Below are 13794 nucleotides of genomic sequence, written 5' to 3'. Positions count from 1 at the left end.
TGGAACTCTACACGACTTCATCGAGAGAGAGAAACAATTTGATTCGAGAAACTGATTCAATAAAGCGATAAGTCATAATTTAAGGTGAGTTAATTTAAAAACTGTGATTTTATACTTTATTTCTTTCTATTTATTTTGTTGATTATAACAAATGTTGTGTTGTGTGTTGACAATGTCCATGTATTTAATAGATTATTTATGTATTTATTTAAGGTAATGAATTAAAAAGGCCAACGTATCATTCTCCACAAAACTTGCAATTCACGAGCATCTCCGGAACGTATCCCTTGCAAATAACAGGGGAGCGCTGTGGTCACAACCGTGCCAGCAGTGGCAAGTCATCGGAATAATATATATTCCCATGCAGGGCTCTCCCAGCGAGCTGCGCATCACCTTGTGTCACGAAAATGACCTCGGTAAGATGACATCACAGAAAAGACTTCTGAAGTCACTTCAATCGGCTTCTCATCCACAGGAGGTAGAACACATTTCCATATTTCCAGCAAACAGCATTCGTCGTATTCATAAGACGGGAATTAAACCGCAAACATGAATAATCTTTCAATTGTGGAATGTGTCAAATTAAGTGTGGGAAAAAACCGAAATTTATATTATGTTTTTTTTTTCAACCATTAGCAACTGGGCGGAGGCCGTCAAGTTAAATTCAAGCATATCATCTCAGTGGCGCCAATTCCGTGCCCTAGCACGAGCATGAGCGCACTCATCTACCTGGCCACATCTTCAGTTTAATTTATACTGTACAAACATTGTTATAACCTGGCTCTGTAGCACTGGAGCAGTGCCCCACTCAAACTTTGAAATGACGCAAATACCAACCAGGTATAGAATTAGTCCATCCTCCAGCCTAGGATGATAAAACTAGAACCACCCTGTGAGAAGTCAACAGCGAGTTGTCCTGTCGAGGACATACTGGCCCCTGTCATGGGAAGAGGGAGTTTCACCGCGGGGTCAATGGAGTTGAACGTTGCGTGACGTTAGTCCGACCATGGTGGCACACCGAGTGTTAGCAAATAGCTTTTTGGAAATTGTAACTTTGGAGGGTGTGACAAAGACAACGATTCCCCTGTATAGCCTTAACAGACTGTTGGGGCAAGTGCTGTTAGGGAGTTGCACCACAAGGGGATGGGTGGCCAGCACCACGCCCGGCCGTCTTTGTCTTCCCAGTGGCGATGTTCACACATCGTATCAGGTACTCATGAGGCTGAGTCGACCTAGGAGAGGCCCAGAACCAATTCAGATAATCGTCGCCGGGTTCGTAGCGCAGCGTGCTAACCGTTGCATGACTGCTCCCTACACACACATACGCAGGCAGCCCATGTGCATCCCAATAACGGTGCACAGCCTTGCAAGGAGCTGCTGCTTCGTTTAAATTAGGAAATGTTCCCTTGCCTGCAAAGCCATTAACTGATGCTGCTAAACAAATTGCGGACAGCAGCAATGCAGCGAGGCCATTAGGCACACGAGGCATTGATGATGATGAGCGTGTTTGCATAAGGAACAGCGGTAGGTGGCGTTCACAGTGGTATGTGCATGCTGTGTGAGTCAGGGGGGGCGGGGGTGAGTTATCGGGCCGTGTTTCTTTGCTGAAGGCCCTCTTTGTCTTTTCAATGCTGAAGGGTGACTGCACAGATACTCGATATCCTGCACTGTGCACGTGCAAATTGCTGAGTCGTGGGCAGAATTGGGTCAGGAGACAGGGCTTCAACTCACCCACTGAGTCGAGGAGACATTTTTGGAATAGTTTCAAACATTATACGGGCAACAAAAGTTCGATGAGAAAAAAATAAATCTCTTTAATCTTGCCAGGTTTGGGAAGTTTCAACAATACGCGTTTTCATCTTCCATTTTGTGAAAATTGTCAACAGTTATTTATAACAGTTTAACAATTAATGCTTCTAACACATACTTCTGACGTTTTATAATGTGTAGAGCATTTTTGTCGCATATCTGTCCAATCTAACATTCTGCCTTGACATTGTCTCATCTCGGGCTGTCATTTCTTTTTCCAGGTAAACATTACCAATCCTCCACTAAGGAAAGAAACCCTGCACCAATGTGACAACAATTAACGTATTTCCCCTCCACATTTATAAACACCCGTGTAGAGTATTTGGCTCATGTAAATTTCCACGTGATAAGCCACTTCGTTGAGCTATCATTTGTGGCCAGGTCGCTTCTGCAAAACAGCTGTATCGATCAGTGGGCCTTGCCTAGTAAAATGAAAACATTGTTTGGTTTGAGTTTCTTCTACGATGTCTCAGCCAGCGTGGAAGAGCAGGACAAACTTCTCCAGAGGCGCTCCCTTAGAGAACCCTCTCGGGGAGGGCCCTTCCGTGAAGCAGTGGCCCTAGCGCGACATTGCAGGGCTGCGCCTTTACGTTAAAATCCACCCCACGCTGGTGCGGTGCCTGCCTACGTGTGCGCCACACCGTACAGGCGATTCCTGGGGCTGTCAGCTCCAACCCCCGAGGGTCCCCACCTTCAGCCAGGCCCCACGCCGGCTGCAAGCCTCTGAAGCGCGGCTGCTGCTGCTGCGGCTGCTGCTGCTACTGCTGCTACTGCTGCTACTGCTGCTGCTACTGCTGCTGCTGCGTGCGTCACGGGGAACGTTGGGCCGCTACGTCCCACCCACTCGCTACGAACACTCTTCGCCGCGGCTGCCCTTTGTGCTGGCGCGTGAGAGTCAGGGCCAAATTAACCACCTGCAGTCGATGAGCAATGTTCCCGGGGAAACGCAGCGGAGGCTTCTCCTTGTAAACAGACCGCGCATTCAATAGCAGAGCGCTACTATAGCTAGCCAGCCTGCTTGTGCGGTGGATGTGGAATTGACACTTTTTAAAGGCATTGTCCCTGGAGCATTTGATGTGCGTAGCGCAGAGGTAAATTCATTATCATCGGTTATTGTTGTTATTGTGTCTGTTGGTGTTGCACGAAGCTCCAATATTCCGGTTTCTTTCATGTTGGACCAAATGACACCACGGGAAACCCTACACAGCCAAAGCATAAAAACACAATATTTTTGTTTACCTTTGGAAAATAACACAGAAATGTGGAACTCATGGAAAGATACTGGAGAGTTATAGACAAACGACCTCTCTATGGCATTACTATGCGAAGAACATGACGATCACATGACGATCACATGACAGGGTATTCAGAATTGCAGCGATCAGTGACCTTTGGGTAACGTTCTTCAATGCTACCGCGCATGTTTTCGTGCTCGTGTTGTACAGCCGTCCAATGTCTTTTTGTGTTGTGCCACGCGCTCTGGGTGGCCGCTTATGTCGCTAAATGGTGGGGGCGATAATTGAGGATTCCAGAAGCATGCATGAGTTGGCCTCAGCCGACGTAGAAGGCAATGGGAGGCACTTCATTGGGTTCCAACAACGCACAGCAGGTGCAGCCAACGGTCCTTCGCAAATGGGAAATTAAAGAATCGCCCGGCTGCGAATGAGGCCCAAGGGTGATCTGTTCATCAGGTAACCGACCACTGCCCACCCATTAAACTGGGCACTTACACGGGAGGCACACAGCGACACATCGGACAGCTCCTGATGCCAGCGCATGGATTACCAAACCCAACAGATTTGTAACTTTAATCCTTACCCATGTATCTATAGTTACATTTGAATGTGCAATGTGTTGTCTTGATGTGGTCTGGGACTGGTCTTGCTGTTATTTTGTTGCCTTGCCCCAGCATGGGAATTTGCCTACTTATGCAATTTGAACTTGTATACTTTATCTATTTTACGCATTTATTTTTAGTGATTTTCTTACCCATCATATACTTTGCACGCCTATCGTTTTTTGTGTTGTTTGTTGAAGTAACTTCCTGAACTGCCCCGACTGGACATCTGTGAAAAAAGAGCTTCATAGCTCATCGGATTATTCCAGGATAAATAACGCTTCTGAGTCTGATTTATAATGTTCTATCGGTTGGCTTTCAAACGCCATACGTAAGAAAGACCGTGTGCTCTTCGGCACGGCGTTCAATGTTTCACTCCAAGTGCTGAATTCATTCCTGAGGAAGCTTCAAAGCACCAGCGGCCAAATGTTGGACACCAACTTCGAGCAGAATTTGTTGAAGCGAGCAAACTCTGGACCGGTTTGAACATTCTGGCTCTGGTCAGCAGGAGTCAGGCCTATGAAGCGAATGTCGCTCGGTCGTCCGTTAAAGTCCACCATGTTGGCGACACGGCTCGCCCGTAGCGCAGTGGCCGCACGTTGCAGCGGGTCGCGGCTCTAATCCGGAAGGCCGTCCTGGTTAATACTGCTTGATGTGTGTTAACGGAAAAACTCGCCCTCCGCTTCCTTTTCAGTGGACGTTAAAGAATCCCCTGACGTCGGGGGGGAGACCCCCCCACACCCCCATGCCCCTCACCCATCCCCCACCCATCCCCCATCCACATTTTACTTTCGTCAGTTGTGATAAGATGGACCCAGAATAGCGGAGAGGTTGCCACCACAGCACATGAAGCCGCATCATGTATGTGATTTGATTCATAGCGTGTCCCTTTTCCACCTCCCCCCCTTCCCCCGAACCCCTACACCTGGTATCCCCCTAGAATGCTGGGTACTACCTCCCTGCTCCCCTTTCCTGACCCCAAACCCCCAAGACAAAGATCCCCCATGTAGCCTTAACAGACTGTTGGGGCAAGTGCTGTTAGCGAGTAGCAGCATCTATAAAGGGCGGCACGGCGCACGAGGGGGAGGGGTGACCCGCACCACGCCCGGCCACCTTTGTCTCCCCAGTGGCGATGTTTACACGCCGCACCAGAGGTACTCACTTGAGGCCGAGCCGACCTAGGGGAGGAGGCCCAGGACCGGTTCGGGTAATCGTCACCGGTGTTGGTGGCCGTGAGCGGGAATCGAACTCGGGTCTCTGCCGGGTTCGTAACCCCCCCCCCCCCCGTCCCCCCCACGGACTTTCTGTCCCCCTCCCTAGAAACCATCGACGCCGCGTCGCATGGGGCTTGCGCGCTCGCCGCAATAAAAACATTGACGTAGAAAAAGAAGATCAGAGATCCCCCTGACGTCATTCGAAATGATGAGCGGTAAGGTCATTGTGTGCCGGTGTCAACATTTGCCAAATTCGGACAATGACCCCCGGCAAATGACTCAATTGGGATCACACGTCGGCGATCGTTGCCCCCCGATTGGCAGATGCAGCCACCCGTTGCGCGAACGGCGCTTCAAAGATTTGGCAGTCTGCGAGCAGTGCGGCCACGAATCCCAAACCATCGACCCACATCGGAAGCACTCCGCCTGCTGCTGCTGCCTTCACTCCATTTAACGGAGGAATGGATGGGATCCCCTCGGCTTCTGAACAGACAATTGAGTGGATAGCAAATCTAAAATTACATTTTTTAATCCGACTGTCATTAATCCATACGAAACAAGAAGAAGACTGGCAGACTGAGTCACCTTGCGCCACGTGGGGACAGCTGCCGCTGGGGGTGCCCTTCAAACCGTTTGAGACCGAGATGACGCAGGGCGCTCCGAGTCGTGCCGAGGCATTGAAGCAAGCGCCACCACATATAAAATGCAAAGATTGTTGTTGTTCAAGATTATTACGTCACGTTAGGACATTCAATGCGGTCAAGTTTGTGTGCTTGTCCTGGGGGACCAGGTTGAGTAGAATGTCCAGATAACCACAGAGGATGCCATCGTGCAACCCTTAGATGACTACGCGTAATAAAATAACACACACACACTACACGGTACAGTCGTGTATGCTAGTGCCCGTACTGTGCGATAAGGGTGAACACATGTGCCGTACATAATACATGCTCGGCACGTGAATTACATGACGCACCGTGCGCGTCAATAGAGCTTGCTTGTTTCTATGACAACCAGGCCCTGCAGGTCAATGTATAAAGCACTGTACACATCAATATGATGAGAGCACTTTGTAAAACACCCTGCCACTATCGGCTCATTCGGTTATGCAAATACAATCTATCTGTGCAAGACAAAAAGACGAGTGCTGTTAGCGAGTAGCACCTATGAAGGCCGGCACGACGCACGAGGAGGTGGGTGGCCAACACCACGCCCGGCTGCCTTTGTCTCCCCAGTGGCGATGTTTACACACCGCACCAGGTACTCATTTGAGGCCGAGTTGACCTAGGGGAGGAGCCCAGGACAGGTTCTGAAAATCGTCACTTGTGTTGGCCGTAGGCGGGAATCGAACCCGGCCTGTCCGGGTTCGTAGCGCAGCGCCCTCACCGCGACACTACCGCTATATATGGCACGCGCATTACATTTTTACAGCGACGAACGGCATGAATGTTTATGGTGGTTTCACACGGAGGCTTTTTGGGTTAGATCGCGTAAGTATGAATGCGTCGTAACCCTCCACCACCCGACGCAGCCAGTAAGGTTTGTCACGTGAACCAAACTTGCCTATTAGTTACTACTCCAGCCCACCGGTGTGTTGGAGAGAATGGTGGTGTTTAAACAGGAGCCATGCTCGTGTTTGTGACGGGACTTGAGGGGACTAATGCAGTCGAACTGCGTCCGTTTAGCAGTGTCTACGTGTGAGCGAGAGGGGTCTCGCGAAACGGGTTTTTGCTTTCACACTCGCAGCGACTGGTATCCAGAATCAGAGACCCATAGACTCATCACGCAGAGACTCATGGACTCATCAGACAGAGACACATAGACTCATAGACTCATCACATAGAGCTATAGACTCATCACGCAGAGACTCATGGACTCATTAGACATAGACACATAGACTCATCACATAGAGCTAAAGACTCATCACGCAGAGACTCATGGACCCATAGACTCATCACATAGACCCATAGACTCATTAGACAGAGACACATAGACTCATAGACTCATCACATACAGCTATAGACTCACTACATAGATACACATAGACTCATCACAGAGACCCATATTGGACTTATCACAAAGAGATCGAAAGACTCACACACAGACCCATAGACTCATGACAGAGACGCAAACACTCACCACACAGAGACCCATAGATTCACACACAGACCCATAGACTCATCACAGAGATTCAAAGACTCACCACACAGAGACGCAAAGACTCACCACACAGAGACCCATAGATTCACACACAGACCCATAGACTCATCACAGAGACGCAAACACTCACCACACAGAGACCCATAGATTCACACACAGACCCATAGACTCATCACAGAGATTCAAAGACTCACCACACAGAGACGCAAAGACTCACCACACAGAGACCCATAGATTCACACACAGACCCATAGACTCATCACAGAGACGCAAACACTCACCACACAGAGACCCATAGATTCACACACAGACCCATAGACTCATCACAGAGATTCAAAGACTCACCACACAGAGACGCAAAGACTCACCACACAGAGACCCATAGATTCACACACAGACCCATAGACTCATCACAGAGACGCAAACACTTACCACACAGAGACCCATAGATTCACACACAGACCTATAGACTCATCACAGAGATGCAAAGACTCACCACACAGAGACCCAGACTCACCACACAGAGACCCAGACTCACCACACAGAGACCTATAGATTCACACACAGACCCATCGACACACATTCAATACGATGTGTACTACTACGGTACAGTGGTACACCAGTGGCCCCCTCATGGATGGAACGTTGTTCTGCGCCTGATGTGGCAAAGAGCTGACAGGAGATCAAAGGGAAGTGAAATATATTTAGTTTTTAGATTTATTTTACATTTTTTATAAGGGAGCAGCAGACCCAACAAAGGGTTTCACAGCACCGTACAAATTAATAATAATCTCTGGTTTAGCTAACTTGTGCCAAAAGCGTGCGTGGCTGACGGAGTGACACGGTCACGGTGGGCGAGGACCTCACGCTCCTCGAGCGAGGATTGCCGAGCTGCCCAGACGAAGCAGCTGAGAAACGACCTTGTCCTCCCATGCGCTTGCTCATTACATTGATTCGGTCCAGCCCTGCAATGGCCCGGGCTTATTATCGTGAAGCGTTCAAGCACAAATGCTGGCACACGCGGCGAGGTGCGACCTCGCGTTACGCTTGCGAAAGCCCTAAACGTCGCCCTCATGCACGCACCATTACTGGGCTTCACTATTCTAAAGATTCACCGCCAAAATCGGTAGAAGTCAGGCAGCAAAAAAAGGAGTTCAAGTGAAACAAGGTGAGAGAGCAGAACGCTTTTCGTGAGCTGCTAATTTAGGTGCGAGATTGATTATTCTACATTACTAATAGCTTGCCAAGCTATTGGCAATGTGGACTGATTGCAGTTAATGTGAGGACATCGATATTTTCAGGTACGACGGCCAAGAGCGATGAGCCCGGCTCCCTGAGTTGGGGAGCCCCGTTCATGGTTAAACCTGGACCAGTACGCCAACCTGTATGGTGAAGTACGGTCAAACAGCCCTCGTGACCAATCAATGGGGAGGCTTTGATCAAGCAGTATATTCACCAAGGGAGGCATATTTTTGCTCGGTTGGCACCTCCGATAAGCAGGGTTGGCTACATACGGTGCAAAATAAGTTCAAAAGACACACATGCTAATGATGAAGAATAATCTATGCATGGACACCACCCAAGGACACCGAGGCACTCGCACACCACACAACGTAGAGCAACACAGGACCTGGAAGGACGTTAAAACGAAGGCACCGTATAATAATAATAGGGGTTTTTCTCCCTTTTTTCTGGCAACAAAACTGAAACCTTTTTACAAGGAATCATGTCTGCGTTAACCACAAAACTTATGGTCAAAATGCAAACAAAAAACACACTATGATAATATATGCATTGTCCTTGAAACTGATTGGTCCACACATGATTCCTTGTAAAAAGATTTCAGTTTTGTTGCCAGAAAAAAGGGGAAAAACCCTATTAATATATTTTGGTACTGGCAAAGGAGGTCGAATGATGATGAAGGCACCATATTCTCGTGATTTACACTTGCGGTGAGCTGCTGCACTGCACGGACTATGCGGACTTTGCGAACGTTGTCATCGGCGGTGCGGGGGACTCCGATCACGGTGGGCCCCCTTCTCCCTCCTTGCTCCAGCCCCCCGCCCGCCTCCTTTGTCTTCCCGATTACTTTTCAGCCCCCCCCAGCTTTCTGTCGCCCCTCCCCCCCAGCTAGGACCAGGCCTATCCCAACCCCACCTCATCAATCCCTCTTGCTTTACTGTCATCAAAAGTACACCACCACTTACAGTAACCCAATTATTCATTTGAATTATCACGCTTTGTACAAATGTTATAAATGCTGTAGCGCCTTGGTAAAGGCGCTATAAAAATCTCTGGTTTAGTGCGTTACTTTCATTAGTCGAGTCAAATATTCCAGACTCTATTTCGTTAACATTCCGAAAAACGCCACACGGCGAAGAAAGTCGATGCTCTCACGATTGGCGATGGCTTTGGCGGCGGACTTACGGGCCATTAATTTCTGGAGGAAGTGGATCCACGAGTGGTATCGTCACTTGGAGAGCGGATATCTCCAGCGCCATCAATTAGGAGGTGCTCTGTAATTTAGCGAAGGCCACCGCCATTAGGTGTGCACCATATCATTTGCGGGGGACACGACCATCACTGCATCGCTGCGGCACATTGGGTGTCACGCCGCTCGTGCTTTTATTCCGACAGGAGGAGAGAAAGGCACGGCTTAGACAACAACCATTATTTGGAGACGTTACGGTGGCGACTACGTAAAAAGGGCTCGGGAAGGTCACGGCGCCGGCAGGAACGGTGTCGCGCCCAACGAAGGGATGCTCAACGAGGAGCGTGGCAAGGTGAGAGCGTACGCGACGAGGGCCATCGGTGGGCAGGGCATCAGCAGTGAGAGGCTTCAGTCGAGCTGCTGCTATGCACAATGAAGCAACCGCATCTGCTGACAAAAGCCCAGTTGCAAAGATGACCCTCATCCAAAAAAATCAAGGCAATTCATGACCACGGTTGGACGTCGAGATTTTACAAGAGGCACCGACTTGTTTATTGTCAAGTTTGAAAACGCGCGCTCTCGAGAAAGGGGGCAGCCGAGGTGAATTTAACTCACCGTGCTCGCAACAAAACAAGTCTACGCCGAGCACCACGATCGTGGGCCCTGTGCATATTGGCGTGTTCAAAGCATGTAGACGTGCCATGACCCCAATCGTTAAAACCGTCTCTCACACATGGGGTACCTTCTTTCCTTCTCCGTAGATCAGCGGGAACTTCAGATCGTCCTCGTCTATGGTTTTGTACGCCCTGTGAAAAGACAAGGGCTCGTGTAACGATGCATTCGCCGCACTACGTATAATTGCGTAAAGTAGACGTGTTTACTACGACGCCGTCACGCCTATTCCTGTCTATTTACGTGGATTATAAACATAGAAAACATACAAACAAGACAACGTGAAGAGAGTTCAGAAAAATAGAAACAGAGGTAAAAGTGGTGAATTACAAACAGCGGAAACACGGACGAAAACACAGACATGTGCATACCTGTCAACCCCTTCTCAGTGCCTACCTTATTACAGACCAATTCAGACCTTATTGGTCACCCCATGCCTTTATACATCTCAACGTTCATCCTACAAAGTCCCATCAAAAGGGAGAAACACAAACAAATAGACAAAAATAATGTTTTGCTCATATTGAAACAGCTGTACGCCATATGGACCTGACCACATAAGCCCTATAAGATTAAACCCTCAGGATAAAACAAACCCATGCATTATTTATATATACGTAAATATGTATAAACAAGAACAAAACTGCAGCTTTGGCAAATGCTACATTGATTTTTAAAAACGTATCTTCTCCAGAAAAGAAACCACGTCCCTTTTTATTTCCCCGCGTGCAAATGGCGCGTTTAAAGACCACGGGCCCATCTTGGGGTAAAGCAGAGACAGCTGCTGACGAGCGTCCGGCTCGTTGCGGCCTTATTCTCTGCAGGGAGCGAAGAGGAGTAAGAGAAGTAAGAAATGGTGTGCACGCGGCCTCGTCTCGTGCTGCCGGCACTCCGCGGCGAGAGCCAGCGTTGTCCCAGAGCTGCCAAAGTGGTGGCGCGCTGCCGTGGCGAGCAGTAGCTGCGACGTGACGCGGTCTGTTCTTATTCTTTACTTTCGACCGTCGAGTTGGGAAATTCGGCAACATCCACATCGTTGCTGACGAGTGCCGAGAGCAAGCATCTGTCCTGATCTGGGATTTTTGTGCAAATTGCCACTGGAGAAATACCAACGTTGAGGAGCTGCTGGCTGAAACACTGATGACTCCTTTCACCAGTGAACACTTCATACATTCAGTTTTTTCATGTTTGAATGTTATTTTCTTTATCCGTACCCAGGCATGCAAAAACAGTATTGCAATACTGCGTTAAATGAAAGACAAGGTCAGAGAGTGTTGATGAAAATTCTGCTGCAAACACCGATTTGTACGAAACCGATTTGCCCTTTCAGAATACAGACCACACTACGTCCATGCGTGGTATTTGCTGTAGTAGCCACCATTCTACTTAGACGTTTCATGTGCACAGCAACAGCATTTGTGGATGGCTCATGCTCATGACATCAAGATACCGAAGCGGCAGATTTCAAATACGCAACAGCTTACAGAAGGGCCTCCACCAGATAGGAAAAAATCCCCTGCAGGAGGGAATTTTGGCCTACTCTTCCACACTGGCCAGGAATCTCAGAATTGGTGGTAGTACCCACACTTTACCCCACCACGCATCATCCATGGTGAACCCATCGACACTACAGAGTGGGCATTGGTGGGGGGCGGGGGTTGATGACGTTCGCCAATTTGTTTCGACGGCCGTGCCGGGAGATCGGATCGACCCGGTGACCTCGGGTTCGCAGGTGCAGCGTGCCGACCCTGACGCCGCCATGCGTCGAGCAACTCGGCACTCACGACGGCGATGAATGCGAGTGTGTGCGTGTGTGAATGGTGGTGTAGCGGTTAGCGCGCTTTGCCACCAACCTGGAGACCCGAGTTCGATTCCCGCTCATGGCCAACACCAGTGACGATTATCTGAACCGGCCCTGGGCCTCCCCTAGGTCGAGGTGGGGGGCGAGGTGGGGGGCGAGGTAGGGGGCGAGGTGGGGGGCGAGGGGGGGGGGCGAGGTGGGGGCGAGGTGGGGGCGAGGGGGGGCGAGGTGTTGGGGGGGGTGAGGTGGTGGTGGGGGTTGAGGTGGGGGGCGAGGTGGTGGGGGTGGGGGGGGAGGTGGGGGGCGAGGTGTGGGGTGAGGTGTTGGGGGGGGCGAGGTGTTGGGGGGGGGCGAGGTGTTGGGGGGGGCGAGGTGTTGGGGGGGGCGAGGTGTTGGGGGGGGGCGAGGGGGGGGCGAGGTGTTGGGGGGGGCGAGGTGTTGGGGGGGGCGAGGTGGTGGAGGGGGTTGAGGTGGGGGGGGCGAGGTGGGGGGGGCAGTGCTTCCCACCAGCCGGCCATGCTGTGGTCCCGGTACAGCATGCGCTTGCCCACGTCCTTCTTCTGCACGCGCCGCGAGAACTCCAGCGCGGTGAACTCGTCGCCGAGCAGATGCGGCTGCAGGTGAGCCTGGTGGGGGGGAGATGGGGGGGTGGGGGCTTAAGGGGGGTGGTGGTGGGGGCGTAAGGGGGGGTGGGGGCGTAAGGGGGGGTGGGGGGGGGCCGTGTTTGCCGCTCGTTGTAGAGGTTCGCAGCTTGCGGCCTCGTCCCGGTTGGTGCGCTCACCGCTGCGGGTGTACGAACCGTACAGTACGACGCACCGTCTACTTCACAACGCAAGATGAAATTCCCCTGTGTGTGTGTTTGTTGACCTTCGTTCGCACCCGTACTTGGCCAACCCTTCACATCGGAGGTGCCGGGGAATGACAAACAATCTAAACACAAAAAAGCGGTTCTGAAGAAATTAGTTTTTAATCTAGATGATTTAAAAGTGTATAGCTCCAGTGGCTTCCTAAGATCGGAAGGAAGAGCATTCCACAGATGGCCGCAGAAGCACATCTGAAAGCAAGCGATGCAGTGACCACCTTGGTTCGTTGGTTAGCCAAAAGCCGCCGCTGCGAGGATGACCGGAGTTCACGTGATGGTTTATGCTCCTTCACGAGATCAGCAAGGTGTTGTGGTTCGTTTGTGGCAAGCACTTTGTGTGCAATGAGGTCATTGTGTGCCAGCGTTATGGTCGGAATTCAGAAAAGTACACACAAATGACTCAATTTGGATTCCACACGGCGACATCGCCCCCGACAGTAAAACAACGGCCTACTGTGGGTGTCGAAGGCCTGCGCCTTCTGTCGCGGTCACAGCCTCCCGCTAGAAAAGAGTGGCACGAAAAACCAAACGTGCCGAATTCTTTAACCTTGCGACGGAAGATGTGAACAGGAGCAGGACAAGAGGTGACACACAACGAGCCCGCCAAAACATTCGGGAGACATCTGTGAGAGCGACAATCTCGGAAGACGCCACTGATTCTGCTTGGGTAACTTTAACACATTGTCTCGTCTTCAGCCATCCTCGACTTGAGCTAAAGCGAGTAGCAGCGTGCCGACGTGACACCACCACTTGCATGCCCAGGCAATGCTGGGCTTTTTTTCCTCCTACGTAGAAATTGAAACTGCGGCAAGGGAACGCCATTTTCTGTCGCTCGCTCGTGGCCGATAAAGATCAAGAGCATGAGAATTGTTTTATTCTTTGATTTTGTGGTGAGAGGGGGGAGGAGAAATCTCCCCCCCCCCCCGAGCGGTAGTGGTAAAAAGCAATACCACTTGCGTGCGAAATGCGACGTTTGTGACCCCGTGTACTCATTCCACGCTCATGAACATT

General features: G+C 50.5%; 1 protein-coding gene across 1 annotated transcript in view; it reads right to left on the bottom strand.

The window, feature by feature from the left end:
• LOC144729276 (protein phosphatase 1H-like) overlaps window positions 1-13794 on the bottom strand; it is an 86788-nt gene that overhangs the window by 14391 nt on the left and 58603 nt on the right. The window contains exons 7-8 of the mRNA XM_078609422.1: window positions 12429-12547; window positions 10194-10257 (exon numbers count right to left, since the gene is read on the bottom strand). Of these exons, the coding sequence (XP_078465548.1) occupies window positions 10194-10257; window positions 12429-12547 (183 nt within the window). The remainder of the gene's footprint in view (window positions 1-10193; window positions 10258-12428; window positions 12548-13794) is intronic.

This window comes from Lampetra planeri, chromosome 32, assembly GCF_965212315.1.
Source record: "Lampetra planeri chromosome 32, kcLamPlan1.2.h2, whole genome shotgun sequence".
NCBI lineage: Eukaryota > Metazoa > Chordata > Hyperoartia > Petromyzontiformes > Petromyzontidae > Lampetra > Lampetra planeri.
This window is presented reverse-complemented; position numbering and strand designations above follow the sequence as displayed.